A 27,392-nucleotide genomic window follows, 5' to 3' on the forward strand; every position below is an offset into this window, starting at 1 on the left:
ATGCACAACCCCCCCTCGCCCCCCCCCCCCGCTCCGTCAGCAGCTGCCAGGGAGTGAGGCTCTGGTGGGCTCCTCACTGTGTGGCTTCCAGCAAGTCCTACTCCTTGTCTGGAAAAGAAGGGCCTGGGATGGGGGGCTGAGATTCCGCATTCCCTCACCCACATGGGCTCTTGGCAGGTGGTTGTCTGGATTAGGCATTTCTCATGCTCTGCCACCAGGTGGCGCCAAATCCCAGCTCCTGCCGAGTTGGTTCCCTTATAAGCAAGGGGTGGTTTGGGGAAGCGATCTCAGAGGTGTGGTGGTGTGAGCTGAGCGTGTGTGTCTGTGTGTCTGCATGCAGCAGCAGAGTTCTTTCAACGCCCTACATCTGCCACCATCCCCCCTGCCCAGTGGAGTTCATCTCTAGCTCTTTGCTGCCTCCCTTCCTCCCCTCTAGACACGTCTGCCTCCTAGGGCTGCCTGCAGCACTCCTGCCAAGATCTGGCCCCAGGGCCTTTGTGTGTGCTCTCCCTTCAGCTTGGAACACTCCTCTTCCAGACAGCCACAGGGACCTCCCACATTCTCTCTCAGTGCGTCCCTTCCTAAGCCATCCCACGTAAAAACCTCCAAACTCACCCCATGCTTTATTTTTAACTGGAAACACTGTGGTAAAATAGGCACACCAAAATTTTTGCCATCTTAACCGCCCTCAGGTTTGAAGTTCCGTGGCATTAACAGGTTGTGGTGTGACCCTGTTGGCCATCCATCTCCAGACCTTTTCCGTGTTCCCAGACTGAAATCTGATATCCGCTGAACAGCCGCCCCTATTCTGCCTGCCCCCTGCCCCAGGCAGCCACCGTTCTTCGGTCTCTACGAATCTGCCTGCTCTGTCTCATGAAAGTCTGCAGTACTTGTCCTTTTGGGACTGCTTTAGGTCACTTAATGTCCTCAAGCCTTGTCCGTATTATAGCCTGTGTCACCGTTGGCTTCCTTTTCGAGGCTGTGTGATATTTCTATACGGGCTCTAGATGTCCTGTTTGGATTCCTCATTCGTCTGCTGATAGACACCTGCGCTGCCCCCACTCTTGTGAAGAAGGCTGGGGTGAACCTGTTCTTTTCCAGGCTTTACTTCCCAGCACGGCACGGAGCCCCATCCAGCTGTCTCCCCCGGCCCCTGGCCAGATGTCCTGACGATTGCTTCTCGGTAGACGAGATCCCCTTACAGTCCTAGTGCTGCCTTTAAGGCCGCTGGCCGGCTACAGCCCACCTCGCCGTTTTATCTTCCCCTTCCTTTTGAATGTCTGTAAACTTGGGGTCCCTCAAAATGCTCTTTGGACCAGCTTTAGTGTTCTGTGACTGAGTTCATCTTTGCTATGTGTTCATCCTGTATGTGTAGGAAAGTCGGAGTTTTAACTCTTAAAAAGTGACACATAGACATACCAGAGGTTTTTCTTACCAGAAACGACGCGTTGGTGGGATGAAATGAGCTCCATCCGTTTCTAAGGCTCTGCCAGCCAAGTTGGGGCTTCGGGAGTCCGGGGGCCACCCGAGCTGCACAGAGACACCGCCAGCACCCCTGGGGCCGTGCAGGGGTGGGCGACGTGGCAGGCAGTGTCTGCGGCCTGGGTCTGCGGGTGCGGGAGGGTGGGCGTGCGTGCTCTCACGCGCGGGGGCGGCCCCTCCGCAGCCCTCCCCGGAGCCGAGCACACTGTAGGGAGCCGTGCACCTTGTAAAGGCTTTGAATGCGTCCGCTGACCCTCGCCGGGTCCCCACAGGATAGATGTTCTTCTGCAGATGAGGAAGCAAGCTTGGGGCGGCGGGGGTTGAGGAACGGACGGGGGAGTGCGGTGTAAGGGAAACAATGGGGGCCCAAAATGAAGGTTGTGTGTGACGGGATGGGTAAGTGGATTTTTCCCTCTAGTTCGGCAACTGCAGGGGAGATGGAGTGGAGGGGGGATGGTGTGAGATGCTCCTCCTCCCCCGGGCAGGGGCAGTCGTCTCCTCCAGGGGGCTGGCTGAGAGGTACCCATGAGTAAGCCTACCCCCCCCACACCCTGCTGCTCCCGCCTGGTGCTGGTGACGCGAGGGGACCTCCAGGACCCCCCTCCCAGGGTGCTGGGATGTCCACACTAGCAGGCGACACAGCCAGTGTTGAGCGAGTTTCAGAAGATGCCTGGGCTCTGGGCAGAGGCAGGGCCTCCGTGAGGGCCACGGGGTGGCCTGCGGTGGACAGGGTGGGGGATGGGGAAGACCCTCTGTTTCCCCTACCTGGGGCCCCCCTCACTGTCCCTTCCCCGAAATAATAGGACGCTTGGCCAGGGTCAAGAGGTGAAGTTCATATTTATTGTTGAAGCAACCCTTACAGACATCAGCGTTCCGTTAAGTAAAGGAAGAGAACACACCGACTACATCACCGCCCCCCGCGCGGCACAGGGGTGGGCCGGGCCCGGGGACCAAGCTGGTGGAGAAGTACATTCAGTGGGTGTGCGGCGCCAACGTTCCAGGCTCACGGGCGTATATACTGTATTTATATAATTTATATTTATATATAGAGATCGAGTTTTGTGTATACAAAGAACGATATTGTTACAAATACAATACTCTACTTGTCCCAAGCTTTACAGTAAGCTCTGTTGCACCCTCTTTACAGACGGTATACAAGTTCACACTGCAGGGGCTGCACTGGATATGTACAAGGAGTTTCCTCCCCACGGGGTCCTCACGCACGCACTGCCTTGACGGGGGTGGGGGGCGGGACTGAAGGATCGGGGCGTGTGTCCCCGTTGGCCGGGACCAGGGAGGGCGCAGACAGACGCGGAACTCAAACCAGCCAGCGGCCTTGTCAGCGGGAGAGTAAACATATCTGGAAGGAGGTGGCCCTTGGTTGTAAACAGTGGTAACAGCCACACCACTGGGTCGAGGGACCCAAGTGGGGCTCGTGGGTGGGTTTCCTCAGCGTGCAGATGGGGGTGTGGAGTGCGAACGGGGGCCTTGGGGGCGGCGGGAGCGATGGGGGAGGTAGTAGGTTACTCTGGGACTCTTTGAGGCCGGTGGGGGGGTGGGCAGCGTCCGGACAGCAGACCTGCGCGCGAAGGCTCGGTGGCCAGTGCCCCCGGGTGGGCTCGGGGTCTCGCGGGGCCCGCTCTGGTGACGGAGCGGACGCTGGGTCTTGGTCTCTGGGGGTTTGCTCCTCTCGCGAGCCCAAGGCGGACGGTGGCTCCCTGAAATGCTCCCAGGGGAGAAGGCAGAGATGATGCGTTCTGGGTGCATCCTGGCTAGACTAGGGGTGCTGGATCTGAGAAGCTGTCGCCAAAGCTGAGCCACCGGCATGTCCCAGCCGAGCAGCAGGAGTGGCTTTTTGCCCGGGGCCCTGTTGGGAAGCTGCTCTGTATACAGTCTCCCCCAGGAGATGGGGGTTCGGGCATTTACACTTCTAACTACACACATCGGGATGCCAGAAGGGAAAGACCCCCCTGTCCCACGGGGTTCCCCAGAACAGACGTGCTGACACTTCCGAGCCCGTCTCCTTGGCTAACGGCAGGTGGGTGACCTCCCCTCCCCCATCCGCGGGGAGCTGGGCGAAGAAGGGGCTCGAGCCAGGCCCAGCCGAGCCGAGCTCTAGGAACACCGCTATCCGGGTGTGAGGGGCCACTCCGACGGGGGGAAGGGGCGTGGTGGACAGACCACCCTCCTCTCCGGAGAGCTCACCAGACTCTTCCAGCAAACGCTGCGGAACGTGCCAAGATTTCTGTGCCACAGCGACAGAACGGGTGTCCGCTCTCCCCTTGCCTTTGGATGGAGATGCTTCCTTGTAACTAAGGGGAGACCGCCCAGGGCTGTGCTCGGGGAGCCCCCCCCGTCTGCTGGCCCGTCAGGGAGAGGCCTCCGCCCAGGTGTTCGGGCAGCAGGCGCTCCTGAGCCCCTCCCATGATTAGCCAAGACTCCTGATGCCTAAAATACCGCCAGGAATGCTTTGTTCCTGTTGCACCCAGTCTTTCTCCCAGAGGAAGCACGGACGGTGGCTCCTGAGCCTTCCTTACGTCGTCAGACACCCTACCGTGTGGCCACCGGAGGGCCTGGAGCCACGATCTGCTGCTCACGGCTGTGGCGGGCCGGCCGTGGGGCCGAGCACCCTCAGAAAGTCCAGGGGTCCTGACTCTCCACGCCGGCGCCCCTGGAGAGGGGGCAGCCCCTTGCCAGAGAACATTCAGGAGGCGGCAATCCCTCTGCCTTAGTGCTTGTACTATAGTCAAATCGAGGGTCAGCCACCGACGCCTTTGGAACCTTCGGCTCTCCTGACTCTCAGAAAACAGGAGGCACAGCAATCCCAGGGGAACCGACTGCTGGGGGTGGGGGCGGGCTTTTGTTCCTGTTTTTTAAAACCCCCTTTCCTCCCTCCATCCGACACGTGAATACACCAGCTGACGTGTGCTCGCCGAACTCCTATTTCCACAGACACAACATAAATGTCCCGGTGCAGAGAACAGGGACTATATTAATATCACAAAATATATTAGTTTCTCTTCCCCCGTCTCTGCTGAGGTCAGGAACAAAACAAAACGAAAACCAGACCGACCCACACCCACCTACATGAACACAAAATGCTCTTTGGACCCAGAATAAGTGACAACTGGCTCAGAATAATATTATGAAAACACCCGCACCGAACTGAGACCCAGCCCACGGATGAGGCACCTGAAGGGGACACGCGAAGCTCTCGGACTCACGAGGCAGATGTTTCTAGCACACGCTTGGGGATTCTTAGGCATAGGGGGGAGGTCCGTTCCTGTCCTCTTAGTTTTGTGGTTTATTACTGTTCTGGCCTCTGACCATCCTGTGCTGCCTCAGGGGCCCTGAGCAGAGGAGAAAGCTGGTCCTGCCTTGGGCACCCGGGCCCTCTTCCTCGGGCGGGAGCAGTCTGTCGTTCCCAGACTCCCCACATGTGGGTGGAGTGGGGGGCATTGGAGGGGAGCCCACTAATGCTCTCTGAGCCCAGGTGATGCCGGGAACCAGGCCTCAGCCCCCGAGGGAGTGGGGCTGGGCGGCCCCGTAGGCCACCCCGAACAGGGGAAGGGGCCTCCCGGAGAGGCCATGTGGGCCTTCCAGAGGCCCTGTGTGCCTCACTGGTGATGGGAGGTGGTGAGAGGGACCGTATACGTATGTGTGTGACAGCGAGGCGGGGGGAGCCCCTGCCCGTGCTTATCTGATGATGGGTAACCTCGGACGACCCAGGGAGGCCGCCCCCCAACCGCTGAGCTTTCTGCAACGAGATGGTGTCCCAGGCTGCTCCCCTTCGACCCTTGGCTGAGAAGGCTCACGTGAAACAACACAATGATGTTGAACCTAAAACTGGCTACAGAAGAGGCATAAGGTTGGCTCAGAAATCCTGGGCAGAGATGCGGGGCGTCCCTGGTCCACAGCTGGCAGGGCAAATCCTTAAAGACGCGGCTGGTCCCTGCTGTCCCCCCACATTCCCACACGCTGCCCGAAGGAGAGCCGGGACCAGGGGCTGGAGGGCAAGCCTGGCGGCGTCCACGCCCTCCCTGCCCCGAGGAGCACCTCCTACGAGGCCTGGGCCGGCCGCTGTCCGGGAGGGAGGGCTCCCTGTAAGCAGCACCGGCCTCCTCCAGACCCACCCCCGGGGCCCTCCGGGACGCTGCCGCGCTGGGCGCACACCCGGTGGACCCTGGCTGCTCGCCATCCTCCAGGGGGTGCAGAAAAATCTTCCCTGGCATTAAAAAAAAAAAAAAAAAAACAAACAAAGAAAAAAATGTGCAGACCGGAGAGAGACGGAGCAAAGAGGTCTGCGGATTCTTCTCTTCCTGTGGAGAACCGGTGCTGGGCGTGAGGGGGACGTCTCAGTGGGCACACAGATGCAGAACGAGAAACACCACGAGTGAGGGCAGTCCTCCATGCAAGCCGCCGGCGGGCGCGGCCTCAGATGTACACGGGCTGCTCCTGCGCCGTCAGCAGTCGGTACATGGCCGCTGGCATCGTCTTCATGTGGATCTGGGGGTGGGAAGGCGCGTCAGGGGGCCAGAGGCCGGGGGCTGTGGAGGCATCGACCCCTGTGGCCCCGGGTGGGGGGGGCAGCACCTCTAACCACAGGGGGCTTTGAAGACCCCCACCCCCCACCCCCAACCACCAACAGGGATGTGACCCTGGCCTCCTGGAAGAGGAACCCACGGGCTTTCTAACATGTTTGGGGTGGCAGAGAGCGAGCAGGGACAACCAGACGGGATGTGTTTTCCCAGCCAGTGCCGTGTTCTTGCTCTCAGCAGGCTGTGTTTGGGGTTTTGTGTCCCCCCGCCACCCTCCCCCCCACCAAGAAGGGAAACCTAAGGAGAATGACGGTGGTTTGTCGCTGTTCCCGCCCCCTCCTTCCCTTGCAGGTCGGGTGGCGCAGGAAGGGGGGCCTGGGGACAGCCCTCCCAACCTCAGGAAGCCCCGGGCCGGGTGCGGCCCCTGGAGTGGGGGGGACTCTGCTGATCAGACCCCATCGAAGACGTCCATCTCCCCAGCACGTTAGCTGGACAGACGGACAGAACTCGGGCGGCCCCTGAGGGAAGCCCCACGGATGAATCCGCGAGTCGCGAGTCCGAAGCGGAAGGAGAGCGAATAATGCGAGAGAGACACCCCCGCAGGAGCTGCTCTGCGGCCCGGCTGGTCACGGGGCTGGGGCTGGGCCGGCCCGGACGGTTCTGGCTGGCGCGCGGGGCTGGGGACGGGAACGGACACTCCCTGGAAGGCCTGGGAGGGGCCGCACGAGTGCAAGGCCAGGGGCACCAAAGGGCAAACAGGGGACCGCCTCCCCCCCCCCCCCCCCCGCACCTCGCCCAGCCCCGCTGGCTCCTACCTCTCCCACCGCATTGGAGAGGATGTGGACGATCTTCTCGTGGGGGGTGGCCACCACGCTCTGCCCGTTGATCTCAATGATCCGGTGCCCCACGCGGACGCCGCCACGCTCCGCGATCCCCCCTCGCATGAGGCTGCAGATCTGTTGGGGTTCAAGGCCACGTCACCCTTCAGGGCAGCACCACATGTCGGGGCGCAGTGGGGGGGGGCTGTCCTTCTTGGACCCCCTGCCCTCTCATCCCTAAGAAGCTGCTGTGGTTACTTTGGGGGCAGGTGAGTCTCTCGGTTTCTTTTCCCGACACACAGGACCATGCGCCCGTGCACTCCGTGTCACAGCCCACTGAGCTCTGATCACTTGTTGTTGCAGCTGGGGCCGGGGAGACCAGGCCGTGTGGGCCTGTCACCAGCTGCTTTGAAGCTCACAGGCCGTGGAGCACAGGTGAATGTCATGTCCCATGTTCCCCCCGAGACTCGAACATCGAGCGGGCTCACGTTCGAAGCCTGCTTTCCAGGGTCACAGTTACACGAGCCCAAGCATGGCCAGCTCCCTCGTTCAAACTCACTTCTCACGGAACGGCCACTGCGGCTGGCTTCCACCGCCGCAGGGGCAGGCCCGCAGCATGCCGGAGGTGCGCTCTCTCCAGGGCCTGGGGGGCTCTGGGCTCAGCCATGGGGGCCGAGCCATCCCCACCTCAAAGCATCAGACTTTCCCCCCAAAAACATGTTCTGAATTTACAGAGGTGACTTTTCACTTCAGATCATGCATCTTTTCAGCCCGTGTAGACAAGACCTCGGCGTCCCGGGACAAGACCTCGGCGTCCCGGGACAACGCACTGTGTCTGGGTGTGTGGACACGGTGGGCCTTGGGGTATCCTGGAGTCAAACACTGCGCAGGTGGTTCCCACACTTCAGGCAAAACCAGCGGATCCGCTGCTGTTGTCCGTCCACCCTTTGTGCACGTCTGAACAACTTCTCAAGTTATTTGAATATGCACAAAGTGAACAAAGCCCGCGGATAAAAGCAGCTGACTGCCCCAAACCATAAGGAGGACCCTGGCTCCCCAGCCCAGCACAAGGCCACTGAGGTACGAAGAACAGATGAGGGGCGGGATGTTTCCACGCCAGCTGGGAGCCTCAAGGGTATTTCTAAACCTTGAAAACATACGCGAAATAAATTTTTAATAACTTACAACTCTTAATTGCAACTCAAGGGGGAAGAGAATAAGGTTCTTCAATTTGGAAAGATGGAGGCAAACAGAGGGCGCATCTAAAACCTGAAAGTCAAGAGGGTCACAGATCGCGGACAGGACCGTCCTCACAGCCCAGATCTCCTGTGAGTCCAGAACGAGGCAAACAAACCAGGACCAAGGGGAGCAGTACTGAGTAGGGCGTTTCAGTCTGGGACGAAGTTGTTCTGGAAAGTTCTGTGAATGGATCTACTTCATGCGACTGAACTGTAGGCTTAAAAATGGTTTGAATGGGGGCGCCTGGGTGGCTCAGTGGGTTAAGCCTCTGCCTTCGGCTCAGGTCATGATCTCAGGGTCCTGGGATCGAGCCCTGCATCGGACTCTCTGCTCAGCAGGGAGCCTGCTTCCTCCTCTCTCTCTCTCTGCCTGCTTGTGATCTCTCGGTCAAATAAATAAAATATAAAAGAAAAAAAAATGGTTTGAATGGTCCATTTAGCACTGGGTGTATTTTACCACAATAAAGAATAAAAAAGGAAGTATTGTTTCAAGGCAGACCTCCAAGTGATGAAAATACTCTTCAGTCCTACCGTGCTATTCCAGGTTAATAAGGCGAGATGGAGACCAGGCGTGGGTCAGGGGCCTGGGGGCTCCCTCCGCGGCTGTGCCTGGAGTCACCAGGGAACCCGCCCCACCCCAGTGCTGCACCCTCCAGGGCTGGGGGGGGGGAAGCAACGCTGCAGGGGCTCACGTAAGCAGCCCCCCCAGGCCCGGAGGGGTTGGAAGGGCTCGTGGGGCACATCCCAGACCGTCTCAAGTCGGCAGCTGGGAGCAGCACCCTGCCCCGCCCCCGAGAGCTGCAGGGCCCGGCTGTGGGAAGCACCTTTCCCTTCTCGTGTGGAAGGCCCAGAATTCTCTCCCTAGACGGGATCTGCCCGCGCAAGAGGCCCAGCGGCCGCCCCCGCTCAGCCCTCGCCTGGCTGCATACATTCGGGGACCTGTCCGGCTCTCAGTAAACATGTAGGATCCGGCTCCGAGCCAGAGCTGTGTGTGCCAGGCCTCGGCGACGGGCCGCGGAGCCGTACTTACGATTCCGTTCTGGACGCTGAAGCCCAGCTGGTAGCGCAGGTCCGGCCTCCTGATCAACACGGTGGTCACGGGGGGGCACCGCACGATGTTCAGCTTTACCCGGGGCTGGTTCTTCAGGCCCTGGAATGGGAACGGGGCATGGTGGAGACGGCAGCCAGGAGCGGGCAGAGATCAAAGCAGACGGCATCAAAGGCCAAAGGAGCCCCAAAGTGGTCTTATTTTGGGGACCCGTGAAGCAGCCCCACACACAGGCCAACAGTGCCCGGGCAGGGACAACCCACAGCCCGATGACCCAACTCAGGCTCCAGAGAGGTCAGGGACCCCACCCCCGCGGCCAGTGCGCTCCGAGTGGGGGAGTGTGCTGGGGGGGCATGACCCGCCGGCCACCACCGAGTCGGCAGCACATGTGAGCACCGCACCGTCACTGTCCCTCCAAATCCATCCCGATGACGAAACCAGCTGAACCACCCATCACTGAGCACGGCCTCCGGCCACCCGCAGGGGCCATCTTCCTTGTCTCCTCGACAACCTGCAGCGCTATGTCCATTTCATAGAAGAAAAAACTGAGGCTCAGAGACTCTCGGCAACTTACACCGGCAGCGGATCCAACCCCACGTCTGCTGCGTCTCCAAACCCAAGCGTTTTCACCGAGACACGATCCCCACACAGACAGTGGCAGCTGTGTATCATGACGAGCCAGGTTTGCTCAACAAAGACACCGGGGAGAACGTCAGGAAGACAAATTTGTGCCACCAAATCCTTTCTTCTGACCTGCACGGGGCCTGTTTCCAGCTGACTTTCCTACCTGGCAAGAGTCCAGGGCTCCTGCCCTCTGACCCGCTCCTGCCCCGGTGGACGGCCGCGGGTGCTCTCGGCGCCAGTGTGGACGGGGCCCAGTGTAACATCCCACCTCTAGCCTCTCTGCCCCTCCACTTGGTGTTCTGAACCGCTCGGCTTTCTGCGGGATTGGGGGCTCCCGTGGCTGCCCTTGGGCTAAGGGTAACTTGGGGTGCACACGCAGGCAGCCCTCACCAGCCCCTCTCTGTGGTTCTGAAAGCTTCTCTAGGAAACTTCTCCGGTTCACAACGTGACGATGTCACAGCGGAGCAGCAGCGGAGCCGAAGCAGCCACTGTCCTGGTCCATGGGGCCCACAGTCCCAACCCAGGGGGCCGGATGGGGGGGGTCACAGGGCCTGTGCTCACGCTGTGCTTCTGCTTTGGCAGCTGGGGGGCCTCAACTCTCTGCCCCCCGCGTCCTCTACCTCAGGCTCCTTGTGGCCCGGACAAGCGGCGGTGACACCCGGAGGTCCCTTCCCGTCCTGGCTCTGACTTCACAGCTTCCCCTGCTGCTCTTTCCCTAGCCTATCTGCCGACAGCACCACGTCTTGACTATTGTGCCTAAAAACACCCATTTCTACGACATCAAGGAGGCTTGTTTCGGGGGGTGGTGCTCAGATATAAATGAATGTATGGTTGACCCTTGAAGATGCAGGGGTCAGGAGCGCCAACCCCCTCCCCGCCGACCGGTGCAGTAAAATCTGACATGTATAAACCGAACAGGTCACAGCCTCATCAATAACACGAACGGTTAACCCAGACTTGGTGTGTGGCTTCTACGCTGCGTTCTCACAGTAAAGTCCGCTCGAGAGAACCGACGTTATTAGGAAAGTCACAGGGAAGAGAAAATACGGGTGCGGTTCTGGGCTGTTATTTCTTGAAACACACCCACGATTCCGTGCTGTTCACGGGGACACCGCGTTTCTCCCTCGAGTGCGTCCTCTTTCTCAGTCACTGGCAAGTATCGGTCACCCTCAGTGCACCCAGGCAGGTGTCAGGCACCGGGAGGGGGGCAGTGGGGGGCTGCAGACACATGTGGGGCCACCGGAGGGTTGAGCCCCTGTCCCCCGCTCCCTCCACAGTCACACACCCAGAGATCAGGAATCCGTGGGAAACCAGACGGTAGTAATGCTTAAGAAACCAGCACAGTAGTGAAAGGCACAGGCTCGGATAAAGCCACCCGTTTTGAATGTTTCTACCTATTAACCGCTGGGGTTATGCAGGTAGGTTTTGTGAGGCCTGGGGAAACCTTCCGGGCACCCTGAAATGCCAGAGAACAACTCGGTTTTCTCGATCACCTAAACACAGAAAAAAGTTCACATCGTGCTGGTGGGTTCTGTGTGTGTGTGTGTGTGTGTGTGTGTGTGAGTGAGAGAGAGAGAATTAAGAGGCCTGATTTGTCCCTCAGTGAGTGACTTTCTAGACTGGGGACGTGTGCTACAGGGCTAGGCTTCAAGGGAGGGGCCGTTTGGAACACCAGACCATGCGTCTGCTGGCCGTCCCCCGAGCGATGCTTCGAGGTGCGGCCCGTTAGACGTTGGATTTCTGAGCTGCCATTTTACAGGAGGGGACCATGACGCAAGCGGTCATTCTGACCCCACGGCTGACCGCAGGGGAAGGGTGTAACCGATTAAGAAACCCTGTGGGAGGGGCAGGGGAGGGTGGAAAGGATGGGGGAGGGGAGAAGCCAGAATGGTTGCTATAGGAACAGGAAAGCCAGACGGGCGATGAGCCCGTGGAAGGAAGGGAAGCAGTGCTTTACTTCAGGAAAGAAAAAAAAAAAAGGTCAGGAGGGAAGGACCATGGAGGCAAATGAACTGGTCGACTGCTTCGAGGCGCTGCCTTGGGAATTACGACAGGAGAAGTAATGGCTAGGGAAGAAAGCAATTAAAATGATTAAAATGACTCCGTGCCTATAACTCTATTCTAGAAATGCGTTCTGTGTCCATGGTTTACACCCTCGTTTCTCAAGCTGCACTGGAGGATGGGTGATGTCATCACCCGTGCGGACAAAGGAGCCGTGATGGACCTGGGGCAGCCGCCCACGTTCAGCAGCGTGGGGTCTCCCGTCCAAGTTTTCGAAGCAGTGATTCATCAGGGGGAGAGACGCTTGCTAAATTCATGGCAAGCAGCCTCGGCGCGGCACCCGGCGTGGCACCGAAGCAGGCGACGCTCCCCGGCGCCCGGAGGAAGCCCCGCACGGTCCCGGCACTGGTCCCGGCACTGGTCCCGGGGGTGCGGGGGGGGGGGGGTCATGGGAGCCGGGGCTCGGGGTGTGGGGGGAGGCGGAAGAGCATGTTGTCTGGGGAGTGTTAAACCACCATTCCCCCCGCTGGAAGTCCTCATCCGGTACCGGCCGGATTTCTAGCTGAAATCAGTGCTCGAATTCTGCCCCCAGCCAGGGTGGGCTGGCCCCACGACAGCACCAGACACAGAAGCACATCCCCGGACACCGGGGCCGCAGAGCCCTGTCCCAGCCCCGTCCACCTCTGCGGAGGGCGCCCGCGGAGGCCCTGATGTCTTGCTCTGCATTTTCTGCGTTGATCTCTCTCTCATCGCCGCGTGGCCTTCTAATTCTCTGATTCCACACAGACCCTTTTACAGACCTCCGAGATCGGTTCCCGGCAGCAACGAAGGCTTCCCCTGCGGAAATGGCTTCCACGGTGGTCCGACTGGTCGCTCGCAGCGCAAGCGGCGTGTGCACCCCGCCGGGCGGCCCAGCAGAGAGGAGAGGAGTCCCCGTGTGGTCCCGGAGCCTGGCACTGCCTTTGTGGGCTCAGCCTCCTGCATCTGGCCTGCCTCTGGGCCTGGATGCAGCTGAACTCTGGGGAAAGAGGCAGGTCCTCTGCAAGCCAGGTGCCCAGGGGAGGGGGCTGGCTGCTGTGGGGCGGGAGGAGGTGACCGGGGCTGCCTGGCGGGTGATACTGGCTGCCCCCTGCACCTCTTCCCGTGAGACGCCGTAGCACCCCTCCTCCCTGGCTGTCTCAACCTCAGCTGTCTCCTGGGGAAGAGGACCCAAGATCCCTCGTCTGAGAACCACTGCCCCAGGGGCCAACCAGACACTGCCGAGCGACATCACGGGGGCTGAGTGTCCTTGCTCCATGGTGGACCACTGCGTGACCCTGAATGATTACATCACCTCTCCGTGCCTCAGTTTCCTTGTGTGTACGGCAGGCGCGACAGCAGCCCCCACCCTGCAGCAGGCTGCCGTGAAGGCTCCATGAGCAAATGCGCACATTCCCAGAATGACGCCAGGGGCGCCGCGCCCAGCCGCCGGCAGCTTCTCGTCTCCCCAGCAACGCCAAGCTCATGGGCGCAGACAGCCTCTACCATGTCTGGTTCCCACGGCCCCTCAGCGCTTCTCATGCACACACCACGCTCACAAGTGCCCTGCTTGCCCGTGTGAAAGGGCATCCGTGAACCTTTGCCTGTGCGACTCAGTTGCCAAACATACGTGCATCCTGTATTCCCAATCCGGCCCCTGCCCCTGGCCTTGCCACAAGATCACGGCACCAGCTCAGCCTTCCCTGGCCTGGCTCCGTCTTGTCTCGGCCGCCTGCAAAGCCAGCCGCCTGCCCATCGGTTCCAGTAGGAACCCCCGAAGGCCACTTTCCTTTCTGTTATGCACCTGCCTATGTCTTACTCCACCTTCCAAGTCCCCCTTCGAAATCAGAAAAAGCTCCTTCCTCTGCAGGGCTCTAGCTCTTCACCTCTCTGTTGCCATTAGGGTCCACTGAACCCTTTTATTTTTTAAGATTTTATTTGTTTGAGAAAGAGAGGGAAAGAGCACACGCATGAGCCTGGGGACAGGGGAGAGGGCGAGGAGGAGAAAGAGGGGGAAGCAGACTCCCCACTGAGCAGGGAGCCGATGGGGCCCTATTCCAGGACCCCGAGATCATGACCTGAGCCGGAGGCAGACGCCTACCCCACTGAGATGCCCAGGTGCCCCAACATGGAAACTTCCAGTTATGAATTATCCTCCACGCGCAGGCTGACATTCTGGCTTCCCCGTAGCTCAGCTCAGCCTCACGGAGGCCCAGTTAAACACATCTCAGTGAATACGTACGTTCAAAGTAGGTTCTTTTTTTTAAGTAACTCCTACACCCAAAGTGAGGCTTGAACTCACAACTGCGAGATCAGAAGTCACACCTCCACGGACGGAGCCAGCCAGGTGCCCCTCGGTTCTTTAATCTTTAACGTACATTGAGAAGGGGTAGAAGTTATTTTAGTGTAAGATGTAGCAAAACATAAATGAGGCCCAAGAGGACCCTTTTCTCCCTCTGGGTAAGATAATCTTGTGAGGAGTCAGAACACGTCTGCGTCACAAAAGACAAAGAGGCACCCACCCCTGCGTCCTCTGCACTCACTCGGACTTCCACGCTCGGGCTGCCCAGCCACGGATGCTGGCTTTTGTGATTTGTCCTTAGTTTGGAATAAGATGGATTCATTTTCCCTCCGTCTCTCCTACACACGCACACGGCTGAGCTCTAGCTCCCAGGCCTTCAGGGAACCCTGAGGGACGAGAGCGTGTCGTGGAATCCCGGTCGGCCCGGGGGGTCTCGGGGCCTGGCGGGGCTGGGGTCGACAGACGCGGTAACGAAGGCGGAATGTCCCCCCTGGCCATGCTGCCGGCAAGTCCCGCTGTGTGCGACAAACTACACACAAGTGCTTGGTTTCTAAGAAGAAAATCTAATTTCTTCCTCTTAAATACCCACGTTTTAGCCTCATGTGAGTAGCTATTCTCAGCCTTAGGCAAGTGTGTCCATGTGGGCTGAACGAGAAGTAACTAGGCTCAGGTGTGAGAGGGAGCACACGGCCTGCCCCACAAGTCCCCCCTTCTCACGACACCGGACGCGTGTGGATCCCATTATATGCAAGCTCCGGAGTAGGACACGATCGCTTGGGTCACCGCCGCGGCCACCGCGAAGGAAACCGTGCTCTCGGACTTGAAGCGTTGCCATGATTTCCAGCAGCGATGGCCCACCACCTCAAGTGCATCTAGCTGACTCTAAGTGACGGGGCTCCTGAGCGGCGGGAAATTCAGTTAGGGCTGGGTCTGGCTTCGGGAAAGGGAGTGCTATGATTGACTAGTGATGTCTGCAAGGCGCACTGTACAGACAGGAGTATTGTGTGAGCCAGATATACTGCTTCGACGTAGGAACGATTTCAGGGAGGAGTCTGCATTAGTTACTTGGTGGTTCAGAGGTTGAGCGCAGGCCCGGACTTTTATTACCTGTGTCCCCCTCCTCTGGGCCTGACACTGAGTGTCTGCTCAGAACATGAATGAATAAAAAGCGGTCCCACGTCCTCCATCTCAGGTGTGTAACATCAGCCCCTTTTCCCACCTCCAGGTACCTTGATGATGCTCTGGCAGGTGGACAGAGGCAAGCCCACCAGGCTGGTGCCATTGATGGACATGATCTGGTCCCCGATGTTCAGCTTCCCCGATTTCTCGGCGGGCCCCCCGTGCATCATGTTGGCTATGATCACGGTGGGCAGGATGGACCCCCAGCCGGACTCCACGATCACCACCCCTAGGATTTCTCCTTTCTGCTTCTCTATGAAGACCTGAAAGGAAAACGCAAAGCCAGAAACCTGACTCAGCAGCCACCTGGGCAGCGGCACACATCCAAGCCCCCGCCCCACTTCCCATGGTCACTGAAGGAGAACAGCATCTCCCTGCCGGTTCTGACCCGGACAAGCCCCGTCCTCTCTGGATTCTGCGGCATTTGGTAAGAAATGATGCCGTCTTGTGACGCCTGTTCCAGGGGAGCAAGCCTGCCGCGCCACATGAACACAAAGGGCTTCAGGTGCTTTTCTCCTGCGGTCCCCGGGGAGCAGGAGGAGAGGCTGTGTGGCTGGGGACATTCGGGGGGGCGGGGGGCATTTACGATTTCCAGAAATAGCTTCTGGAGTCTCTGCACAGGCTGCCCTATTCCCCAGCGCTCACCAACCCCCCCTCCCCGCCCCCAGCATTTAAGATTCTTGAGGTAAAAATAAGTAAACAGACATTATAGAAACATTTCTTTGCAAGGAGCAAGCTGAAGAGAAAGGAAAAAAGAGGGGGAGCTAAGGTTATCATAACCCACACGGTTGGAGGTGCACGTAGGAAGACCGTGTTTCTAGACAGACGGAGTTCTGTGTGGCCCTCCTTGGCAGGGAGGAGACAGGAGTCAGGTCTGATGCCTGCAGCCTGCGAAGGTTTGCAGAGACACTACAAAGGGACACAACACTTTCTGAAGCCTCTGACAAAAAGCGTAAGTATGTACTGAATCCTAGTCACGGCCGGAGGTTGCTGGGGTCTGACAATGGCCCCTCCCTCCCCCGCAGGCTGGCGTCCCTGTCCCTTCTCCAGGCTGCCGAAGCTTGCAGCTGGCTGCTTCTCTGGAGAGCTGCCCGACAGGAGATAGTCGCCGTGGTGGGCTGCTGAACTGTGCTCCCCTCGAAATTCCTACGTTGGAGACCGAACTCCCAGGACCTCAGAATACGACCTTATTTGGATACGGAGTCTTTAGAGGCAATCACGTTAGAATGAGGTCATCGGTGTGGGCCCTGATTCAGGATGACTGCTGTCCTCACAGGAAGGGGAGGTTTGGACGCAGACATGTACACGCGGAGGGGAGATGATGTGAAGACATACGAAGACCGTTCTCTCCAAGCCAGAGTGTAGGGCCTGGAACGCCCTGTCTCCCTCAGCCCTCAAAAGGAACTGACCCTCTGGACACCTTGACCTTGGACCTCAAGCCTCTCGAATGGAGACAATACGTCTTTTTGCCACGAAGCAGCCCAGTCTGCCGTGCTCTGTTCAGACGGCCCAAGCGCACTGACACCCCCATCCGATCTTGGTGGCCGTGACTGACTGGCACAAGGCACAAAGGCCTGCCAACCCCTTTGGCCCAAGGTGGGACAAGCCCACCCTGAGATCTGTGGCCCAGAGCCCCTCTGGATCAGAATGACACTCGTCTCCAGCAAGGCTACGTTCCTTCTTGGGTCTCCACCGCCCTGGTGCCCACACTCGCTTTTTCCTGTGTGCACTCTCCCCAAAACCCCCTGAACAGGAATCCCTGTCTCAGGCTCTGCTTCTAGGGCATGGAGGACGCCTGACCTACGTCAGTGAAGAAAAGAACAGGAGTCGCTTTCTCATAAAGGTGCTTCTGTCTACTGGATAAAGCCCAAGCCCCCCAGCTAGACGTTCAAGGCCCCCAGTTCTGACCTGAACCCTGTGGCCCCCCCCCTCCCACACACACCCCATGTGCTCCCCAGTCAATTCCCGAACTTTCTGACCTTCATGCTTCTGTGACTTTGGCTCAGGCCCCCAAATCCTTTACGCTTCCCCAAGAACACCCAGACGTCCCGACCAGCTCAGGGAGCTGCGTTCTCCTCCAAAGCGGCCCGTCTCTCAGCAGCGTCCTGCCAACCCCACTCCCCACCCCACCTCCTGCCCCCACACCGTTCCGCCTCCTTCCGCTGTGGGGCCGCCCCGCGCTGCTGGGACTTCTGCCCGGCCGGCCGAGCACGGAGAAGTACCTACATCTTTGCAGTTTTCCGACTTGGAGAAGTGGATCAGGTCATCGTTGTACATGTCCTGGGTGTTGAGCAGGTCACTATACTCCTTCTGGCTGAGATCTTCAGGGTTGATCCCGTTGGCCCTGAGGAATTCCTGGTACGCCACGCTGAATGCCTGCCCGATGGACTGTGCGATGAGTTGGGCCTAGACAGCAGCCGGAGAGGGAGGACAGTGGTCAGCTGGGCAGCAGGACGGGGAGCGCCGGGGGTCAGCTGGGCCAGGTGGTCGACACGGGGCGCGAATCCTGGCCAGAGCCCGTGCTCAGAATTACTAGGGACGTGTTTTATTAAGGCAGTGACCACAAGGGGGCTCGTGGCATTGAGGGGACAGGACTCAGAGATCTGGACTTGCTGCTGTGAGCGGGACCGGCCTGCACGATGATGAACCATCCTACACCCCAAACGGTTCTCGAGTGCCCCCGGACACTGGTGTGCATGTAACACTGGGAACAAACCATGTGGGTCTGTGTCTGGGACTCGACTTTAGATTATATAAAACACAATGGCATGACTTGCCCAGCTCTAATGCACGTGGAACGTTCCAAGAATACAGCTGCGTGGGGCGCCTGGGTGGCTCAGTGGGTTAAAGCCGCTGCCTTCAGCTCAGGTCATGATCTCAGGGTTCTGGGATCGAGCCCCGCATCGGGCTCTCTGCTCAGTGGGGAGCCTGCTTCCTCCTCTCTCTCTGCCTGCCTCTCTGCCTAGTTGTGATCTCTATCAAATAAATAAAATATTAAAAAAAAAGAATACAGCTGCGTGTCAAGTGGGAGAAGATGATTACTGGCTTTGTCTGGCACTTTACTGGAAAGAAGCGTCGTGACTCTGGAAAATCACTAGCCTCAGTGCTCGTCATGGTATCTGGGATCCGCACGGCAAGGGGGTCCCGCAGGGGTGGGGTCTGCGTATCTATTTTCTTATGGGCCCTCCATTCAAGATGTCACATACAAGTGTTTATGACGGTCAGCGATACACCGCATTCTTACGTCCAAACCTATTACTCCAGGAGGTGAAAGCCTCTGACGGCTCCACTGTTCCTTTCTGGCGTGGCCGGCCCCAAGCATCTACATACTGGAGGAAGGATTGCTTTATTTTAACTGGCTTTCATTTTCCCTCTGTGTTGCATGTACAACAGTACCTCAGCTTGTGAACAGATTTTCAAAAGGGCAGGTTATATTATCTGTGAGTTTTATCTCAGGACTGGAACAGAGCATCACAAAACATCTGTTGTACAAAGGGGGTTCAGGGCCCCCTTGAGAACCCTGCTTGAGTCCAGCCCCCTGTTTTCTGGGTGAGGAGACAGAGGCCCAGGGACACGAAGGACCCTGCTCACAGTCACACAGCTCACAGCACAGGAGAGCTGCTTCCGTGGCTCCTTTTCTGGTACTGGGCTCTGATAGCCTCTCCCCACACCAAGTCATCCAGGCTGTGGGTTCGGCGAGCCAGCAGCCACCGGGCACTTAAAGATATTAAAGATATCTAAAAGATAAAATCTAAAAAAAAAAATAAAAAAAAAACAACACCTCTTTAGAACCCGAGGAAGAACCTGCCCTATAAACAACTGGTGATTTTCCTGCAGCAAAACGTGCCAGACTGACGGTGAGCGGGACAAGTCCTACACACGGTCCCCTGGCAGCTCTGGGCAGGTGTATCAGCCGGCTGATGACAAAAATCCCTTTTGCTTCTCAGAGCCCTTTTTCTGCTCCACCCCAAGATTTATTTATTTTAGAGGGAGAGAGAGCATGACTGGGAGGGGCAGGAGGAGAGGGGGAGAGAGAATCTTAATCAGACTCTATGCTGAGTGGGGAGCCCTACCTGGGGCTCGACCCCAGGACCCTGAGATCAGGACCTGAGCCCAAATCAAGAGTCTGAGGCTTAACTGACGGAGCCACCCAGGCGCCCCTCTGAGAGCTCATTAGAGCTGGAACCGGAGGTCTTGCTTATGATCTCCACGGCACAGGCAGGGGACAGAGGTTGATAGTTAAGGTGTTTGCTCCCCCGGAAGGGGGTGACATGGGCCGAATCCTGGCAGACGGATGCCAGTGCCCACCTTCATACCCACCCTGTGGGACTGCCTCTCCTAGAAGAACAATGAAAATCTCGAGAGCTGTGTTTTAAACACCCACACAGTCCTAAATCCCTCTTCCTTGCCTTGACTTCAGGAGTTCGGCTAAAAGCCGCTAAGGAACAGGGACAGAAGAACTGGCTCCACGGCCCTGCTGAACTTTTCTCCCTCTGTGACTCTGGGGACTCCACCAGCCACGACAAGGACCCCCAGCCCCTGTCCTGGGTAAGAGGGGGAAGGGAGCGAGGCCTCGCCCCGGGCGTGAGCAGCAGGGCCGGGACCACGTCCCTGTGGACGCACAGGCCAAGCGCCCAGGCTGCTGCTGGGTGGGCGGCCCAGCGCGGGGGCCGCTCTCACGTCACAGCAGCTCGGCGGCCTCCCTGCCTGCTCGCGGAGGCAGGCTCCAGAGCCAGCTCTCCCAGCTCTGGAAGCAAAGCGGCAAGATCCCCAGGCCCATTCTTGTCTGAATCTCGCTTCCCCATCCTTCCCTTTCTTCGGGAACTCTTGAGGACAAGCAGCCCCTCCTTGGAAGCTGCAAGCCAGGTGGAGGGGGCAGAGGGTGACAGGCACCTGCAGCCCGGGGAGCTGGCCTAACTCCACCTTTTCGCCCGCCTGCAGGACACAGGAGCCGTAAGCTTGGAAATCCAGCTTTCAAAACCTTCTGAGAAACTTCTAAAGCCCATCCGCTCCCCGTCTGAGCGCTCAGCCTCAGGCTCGAAAGGGACAGCAGGAAGCATGCCTAGGAGAGGCGCGTCAGGCCGCGTGCCGTCGCAGTGCTCCTGTCCCCGTGCTCTTGTCCCCAGGGCCCGTGTTCGAGAACTGGACCAGTACAGGATGCTGCAAAAAGCGTGAGCATCCCCACGGCCCTGCGGCCGCAGCTGTGACGGCTCTGAGTCCCCGGGGAAGAGAGCCTCTGCCTCCCGACTTCTCGAAGGACGGCAATTTACTGCAGCAAGATGTAATGCTCTCCTGGAGAGAAATCGTCTCCTGGAAGGAGTCAGGGCGACCACAGGCAATTTTTCTTGAAGGAGCGAAGGGCTCTCTGCTCACTATGAAGAAGGGAGCTTACTCCACTGCGGCAGGAGGAAGGTCTCAGTCAACAGCATCAACATGGCCCTCCGGGTGGGGGGGGGGGGAGGGGGCTCTGTGGTTCCAGACCTTCCAGGCTGTGGTCCTGGCCCTCGAGGGACTATCAGACTTTCAGAGAAGCTGGGTCCTAATGTAGTTTGATGCCCGGACGCCTCTCCAGCAGATCCAGGGACGACGGGGGAAGAAGCCAAAAAGAACGGGCCCTGCCTCTGTCGTAAATGACTTTTCTCTGTTGACCATGTCACCTGGAAAGATGGGGCTGGGGATCCCTGGGTTTATAACAGGAGCAGTGGCTGGTCTTCGTAAGGACTGGGAGTGGGCGGGAGGTGCTCCTGCTACTGTGGGGTGGGGGGTGGTAGGAGCAGGAATCCCGAATTTCCTGCGGTCTAGAGGGCAATCCTACACAACCGAGAACTGCCCTCATGCCCAGGTGAGATGTGCCTGGGGTCCCCACAGGACGGATCCCCTGACCGCATTCCTTCGGCTCTTCTTCTCTCATTCTAAGCTGTCCTCAAACTACACGAGCAGGTCCTGGCCTCAGGGCCTTTGCACTGCTCTTCTTTCTCTCAGTTGATACAGGTCTCTCCTCAAATGTCATCTCCCCAGAGACGACTTTGTTGAGTACCCCATCGGACACAGCTCTTGTCCCAGTGTTATTTTTGTTTATAAAACCCCTCACCGTTACGTTCTGTATTAAGTATATTTACCTAATTTATTTTCTGTCTCCCTAAAAGCCTCATGATGAACACCTTGCCTGTTAATTCAGCCTTGTTTCGCATGTACCTGTTTTGTGCACGGTTAAGGAGACCAATTCAGGTTCTGAGAAAGAGCATCTGGGCCCCCCAGGGGCCGCCCAGGTCACCCAGAGGGACATCAGGGGAGGCGGGCTTACATCCTCAGACTCGAAGACGTGGCAGACCATCTTGTACTGCCGTTTTCCATCCTGGGACGGGTGGGAGGCCTCCACGTTCTCCTGGGAGTTGGAGCGGGGCAGCCGGCGGCGGGCCATCAGCACCACGATGTTCCCGATGTCGGCAATATAGGAGATGGTCCTCAGGGGGTGGTCCATCATCGTCTCCTGGGGGCGCAAGGGAGAGGGTGCTAAGTCCAGGAGGCAACTAACGGCCCGGGAGAGAGTCTGCCGCCCCGCAGCCTGGCCACATGCGGTCCGTATTCAGGGGCCCAGGGGCGCCCTGCAGAGGCAGCGGGCAGCCTCACACGCTCCCACCCAGGCCCGGGGGCGGGTCCCTCGACTAATAATACAGCCAGAGCAGGGAGTGTCTGGGTCCCGTGGGAAAAAACTTCAGTCATTTTATAACCAGTAGAATCCCCGGTGGAGAAGTTAAAAAAAAGAAGGTAGAACGATGCACGGATGATGGCTGTAGTGTGAGTGTGTGTGTGTGTGTGTGTGTGTGTGTGTGTGATTTTAAACACAATTTCTTCAAAGGCTGATCTGTTCAAGTTCATGAATCTCCTCATCAAAACGTACGAGATTATTAGCAAACAACATCCACGGCATACGTGTCCCTTTGATCTTTAAGGGACTGGTCCCAAGAGCAGCCCCATGGCCCCGCGGCCCCCGGCAGTGGGCACTGCAGACAAAGCCCTCCAGCATGCGTGGGAGCCGTTGGCGAGGACAGTGGCGCTAGGGACACGGGCACAGACTCTGAGCTGCACTGCGGGGCTGGGCACGTCCCCCCACCCCGCCGGGACAGGCAGGTGGGCCGGCTCGTACCTGGGAGTCGGCATTCAGCACTTTGATTCTCTGGGTAGAGATGAAGAGGTCCACCTCCGTCATCGGCTGAGACTCACCTTCGGGAGCCTGAGAAGAGAAACGCACACCGGGGGAGAGCTTAATCCCTTCCCCGACTCCAGTGCATGGCAGCAAGGTCAGCTCACACACAAAGGCACTGAGACACAGTCACCAGAACGGCAGTGCTGACTCCAGATTTAGACCACCAAGGCCGAAGGGACCACAGAGGAGGGACTCGCGGACAAGTGTTGGCATCGCCAAGTCCTAGTGAAAAACGCCAAATTCCCTCTGCGTCTCCCCCTACGGAAGCAGGAACTCTCTGCCGATTTGACTCTACGAGCAACGATCGTGAATGCCCCTTCAGCAGGGCTCGTGGGGCCCAACAAGCTGAAGAAAAAGGGCAAGTCGCCCATATCCCAAGACCCTGGAGACGTCACTTAAAGTCTGCCCCTGGCCAAGAGATGGGGGACGACGTTTGCAGCAGGTGCAAAAGGAAGTCATTTGGATGCAGTTCTGGTAAGAGGGTCTTCGTGTTCATACGCCACCTTAGCAACACAGAAGCAGTCCCCACTCCTGAAGCCGCCCCCTCAGGAAGGAACCCCCAATGCCTCAACACCCCACGGGCAGCCCGGAAGCACCTAGAAGCTCCATAACCCAAAAAGCACATCTGCCTGGTTCGTTTAGGGTTTAACTCTGCACAGTGTGGTTATTAGCGAGTTTTCTTTTTTGCATCCAGCAATCTGACAAAATCCGCAAGTCAAACGTGACTGGAATTGAACAGACCCAAGTCCCTGCCGCATTAGTGCTCCTGAACGGTGGGAACTTCTTTGCTACCGCAGACTTCATTTAGCATCTCCAATCTGCTCCCTGTTGTTTCTCGGATGTGAAATGACTAATGAGCAACAGAAAACAGCCACTTTAGGCAACTAAGTTTTGAGAAACGTTGGCTAATGGGGCGGTTCAAAAAGAAATCTGAACGAAAACTTGCTGGATGCAGAAAACAAAAACACAAAATAATAAAAAGGCAGAACAGAAACAAACGAAAGGAACAGGCATAACACCAAGCTGATGAGGTTGTTTGTACTGCACCTTCTTTCTGCTTTTGGCTAATTTCTGGGCCATCTGCTTAGCATGGAACAAACAGAGACAGGAGAACAGTTAGAAAAGAATTTGCAGAGACTCCAAGTCGAAAAGGGAATCGACAAACAGGGATCCAGAGGGCATAAAGCATTTCTGGGTGAGGAAGACGGACTTGAAAAAAACACCCTACTCTGCAGACAATCCGTTTCCTAACTCAAAATTGAGTAGGTGGCAGGGGCCGAAGGAAGAAGGAAAAGGCATTTGATGCTTTCAAAGAACCGACTTGGTTCTGTGACTTTTTCTTGTTGGCCTGTTTGGTATTTCATTGGTTTCCATCCGCATCTTAATTTCCTTCTACTTTCTTTGCATTAAATTTGCTGATTTTTTTTTTCTTGCTTCCGGAGATGAAAATTTAAATTACAGATTTTTAACCTTTTCCCCTGATCTTATTTACTTAAAACTGTGACTCTCCTTCCAAGTACAGCCTTGGCCGTATCCCACGAATTTTGATATGTTGCAATGATCACTTCAAAATATCTAGTTTCCAGTGACTTCTCCTTTAGACTCTGGATTATTTAGGATTGTTATTAATTTTATTACATCGGGGGATTTTCCAGTTATCTTTCTGTTACAGATTTCTGAAGGAATTCCACAGTGGTTCGAGAGCATACCCTGGTTCCAAACCTTTTGAACTGTGCTGAGACTTAGCCCTGTGGCTCAAAACACAACTGACTATGGTGAATGTCAGGGGGAATTCAAAAGATGCATTCTTGCGCTGTGGGGAACAGTGTTCTATCAGCTGTCAGTGAGGTCAATGATGTTGGTCAAGGGTGTGACTCAAATCTAGGTACGTGGTTTTTTCTTCTCTGCTCATTCTAAAATTTACAGAGAGGTGTGTTAAAATCTCCAACTGTTCCTGTGGATTTGTCTGTGTCTCTTTTGGCTCTTGCTTGTCTTTGCTTTATCTATTTTATATCCATGTTATAAGGTACATATGTATTTAAGGTGCTAGGTCTCTTTTTCTTTTTCTTCATCTTTAGTAATTCTTGCTTTCAATTTGTGTCATGTTAATATGGCCTATTCCTAACTAGAAATAGATGGAATAGTCCTCCCTTTGTTCCTAAGTAGAAGCTAGTATGGTTGATTAAAAAAGAGAGAGAGAGATCGGCTGCAGCCTGATTGTCTAAAACTGAATCCTGGCTCTGCCACCCACTAGTTGTGTGACTTGGAGCAAGCCACTTACTGTTTCTGTGCCTCAGTTTCCTCATCTATAAAATGAGGATGAACACGGGACTATTGTGAGCATAAAATACATATATGCAAAGCTCTCAAACATTGCCTGGTGCACTATGAATGCTACATTTGTGTTTGTTCTAGAATTATAATTTACCCATGTCAGAATGCAGTTTCTTGGCTTTGGTAGGGCTTGCTGGACACACACAGACCTTGCAGGAATAGTGGTGAGTCAATGGCCAAACCCAAAAGACTGCTGCGGTGGTGGGGGCGGGTGGACGATCGTCTGCTCCCTCACGCTCCCTGGTACTCACCTGCGGAAAAGCCCTTTTGCTCCCAGCAGCACACCTCTGTTTCACGAATGAGACAAATGTGTTGTCTGTTTTACCTCACTGTGGAGAGACTGCACGAGTCAGGGATCCAAACACCACGTACTTACTCTCTGGGACAGTCAGGAAACTAGGGCAGCCCTGCTCCCACACAGGCTCCCCGCCAGAGCTCTTACTGTGCTCATGAATCCATGGGGAACAGTCAGCCCTGGGAAGGTCAGAAGGCAGCAAGTGCCAGGGGCATCCTGACTGCATGTGACAGTGGAAATGTGTCTGTGTCTGTGGGGCAGCCTTGGGCCCAGGCTAGGCTACGCCACGCCACGTGGGTTCCTCTGTGGAATCTCTAAGTCCTGCTGGGCAATGTTCTTGTCTGTACAAGCTCTACTTCTCATGATGAGTGACAGCTGTGGGGTCCTACTGTGTGTGTGTGTGTGTGTGTGTGTGCACGCACGCGTATTTTCTATGACCTCCCCTGAAATCACCTGCCAGGAATGTAAGAATCTCTTAATATTTTTGATACCAAAACCTAACAGCTGTTGGTCAAAATTCTTCACTCTAAGCAGAAGTGATCTGAAAGGTCTTCTCAAAGGAAACCAAGTCTGCTACAATGGAATGACCAAATTCTGTGTGCGCGCGCACCTGTGTGTGTGTGTGTTTACTGGAATGGGTGACGAGGAAGGGATCAAAAGGGCAAACTGAGTTTCATGAAGGGTATTCTAAAGTAACTTTTAGGGAGTTAAAGGTATTTTAGGCACTTAAAGTAATACCATCTTTCCACCACAGGTGCCCTGAAACAAATCCTAATTTTTTTTTTTCAAATCCTAATTTTTAAAAATTTACACGTGACATTGGGAGGGGGTCGGATTCCGGAATGAGAAGTTGCAGGAGCAGAGAAGCCCAGGAGAAACGTAGGGCCAGCACGGGTCATAAGGCAAGGAATAATACCATCCATTTAATATCCTTGTGTTTCATGGGACTGAGTGCGGCTTGCCCCCAGGAGGCTGTGGTGCAAAGGACACAGGCTGTGGCACAGTGGTTGTCCACCCACTCACTCGGCAATGTGTCCTGGGGGTTTACGGTTAATCCTCTCTAGGTTAGTGACCCTAGGGAACCTCCTGATGATTCTAGCTTTGCTTTCCCCAGCGGACATTCACCGAGCCCTTGCTCTGAGCCAGGATCCTTCTAAGTCATTCACATGTATGGCAATGAGAAAGCTTACAGTAGCCCCGTGAGGTAGGCACTGCAGTATTCTCTTCTTGCGGAAGTGGAAACTGAGGCACAGAGAGACTAATTAACTTGCTCAAGGTCACACAGCTGATAAGAGGCAGAATAGAGATTCAAACCGTGGAAGTCTCACTCCAAACCACTAGTTGTCCCACTGAGGCAAGTCTCGCATCTATAAACTTCTCACTTTGTAAACAGGATTAATAATACCTACCTCCCAGGATCCCCCAGCCCCTCCATTTTGAGGAGTAAATGAGTTCGTGGAGTTCACAGTGAGTTCACAGGAAGAACCTGCTTTAAGTGTTAATAGCCTCTTCACTAATCACAGGTTTCTTCGAGTCAGCTGGGAAATCATGTGGCTTACACAGAGCTTCAGTGATAGAAATTGTAATTCTACAATTAAGTCCTGATTTGTGGCATTTCAAGAAAACCTTTCCATAAAAGAAGAGAAAAATCTGATCTTTGGGGACAAGCTAGTAACGACAGATATGAGCATGTCTGATAATGAAAGCTCCTTACACAAACGCATCGACTGAAAAACATCCAACACCATTTGTGAGCTAATCACGCGAGCTTCACAAATGTGGGAAGAATGGAGACACAGACGCCACATTCTGGCGTGGACACAGAGCAGTTTCTGGGGCTCAGGTAGGGCTCGGCAGGGGAGCCCGTCTTCTGGCCAAAGAGCAGAAAATGTAGTGGGCATGAGGGTGCAATGGAGCATGGGGACGTAGCGGAGAGAAAGGAAGACAAGGGACCTAGCCTCCCTGGCCTCGGGTCTGGTTCTCTGGGGAGGGTTACGGCATGGTTCCCACGCTGTAGGCAGCAGGGGTGGGGGTGGGGGCCATAGATGTTGCCACCAGGCAGGGCAGAGGTTTCTCCCAAAACATGTTCCAGAGAATCGGACCACAGAGTCAAGTGGGTATCACATAGTGATCGTGCATTCCGTGTTCAAATAATGATGCGGCTTTCCCGTTACACCAAGCGAATTAGCTCTTAGTACAGGACTTCTCAAAAATCTTTAATAGGAAAACACAGATGGCAAAGATCGAAAAAAGAGAGAAATTTTGCAGTGTCTCCCGAGCTAATGTGCCAACAGAACCTTATGGGTGG

The 27,392-nt window shown here is 56.4% G+C and overlaps 1 protein-coding gene across 7 annotated transcripts in view; it reads right to left on the minus strand.

Annotated features, from left to right (window-relative positions):
* Positions 1–2,300: 2,300 nt before the first annotated feature.
* The window catches only part of APBA1 (amyloid beta precursor protein binding family A member 1), a 194,671-nt gene continuing 169,579 nt past the window's right edge, over positions 2,301–27,392 (minus strand). For 6 of the 7 annotated variants that reach the window (XM_082696648.1, XM_082696647.1, XM_082696651.1 and 3 more), the window contains 8 exons: positions 23,503–23,535; positions 22,396–22,482; positions 21,553–21,738; positions 17,475–17,654; positions 15,299–15,511; positions 9,107–9,226; positions 6,836–6,976; positions 2,301–5,988 (listed from right to left, as the gene is read on the minus strand). In XM_082696648.1, the coding sequence (XP_082552774.1) occupies positions 5,917–5,988; positions 6,836–6,976; positions 9,107–9,226; positions 15,299–15,511; positions 17,475–17,654; positions 21,553–21,738; positions 22,396–22,482; positions 23,503–23,535 (1,032 nt within the window). In that variant the 3' untranslated portion in view covers positions 2,301–5,916. The remainder of the gene's footprint in view (positions 5,989–6,835; positions 6,977–9,106; positions 9,227–15,298; positions 15,512–17,474; positions 17,655–21,552; positions 21,739–22,395; positions 22,483–23,502; positions 23,536–27,392) is intronic. The other variant, XM_082696650.1, reaches the window with a different exon arrangement.

Source organism: Mustela nivalis (genome assembly GCF_964662115.1).
Source record: "Mustela nivalis genome assembly, chromosome: 13".
Lineage (NCBI taxonomy): Eukaryota > Metazoa > Chordata > Mammalia > Carnivora > Mustelidae > Mustela > Mustela nivalis.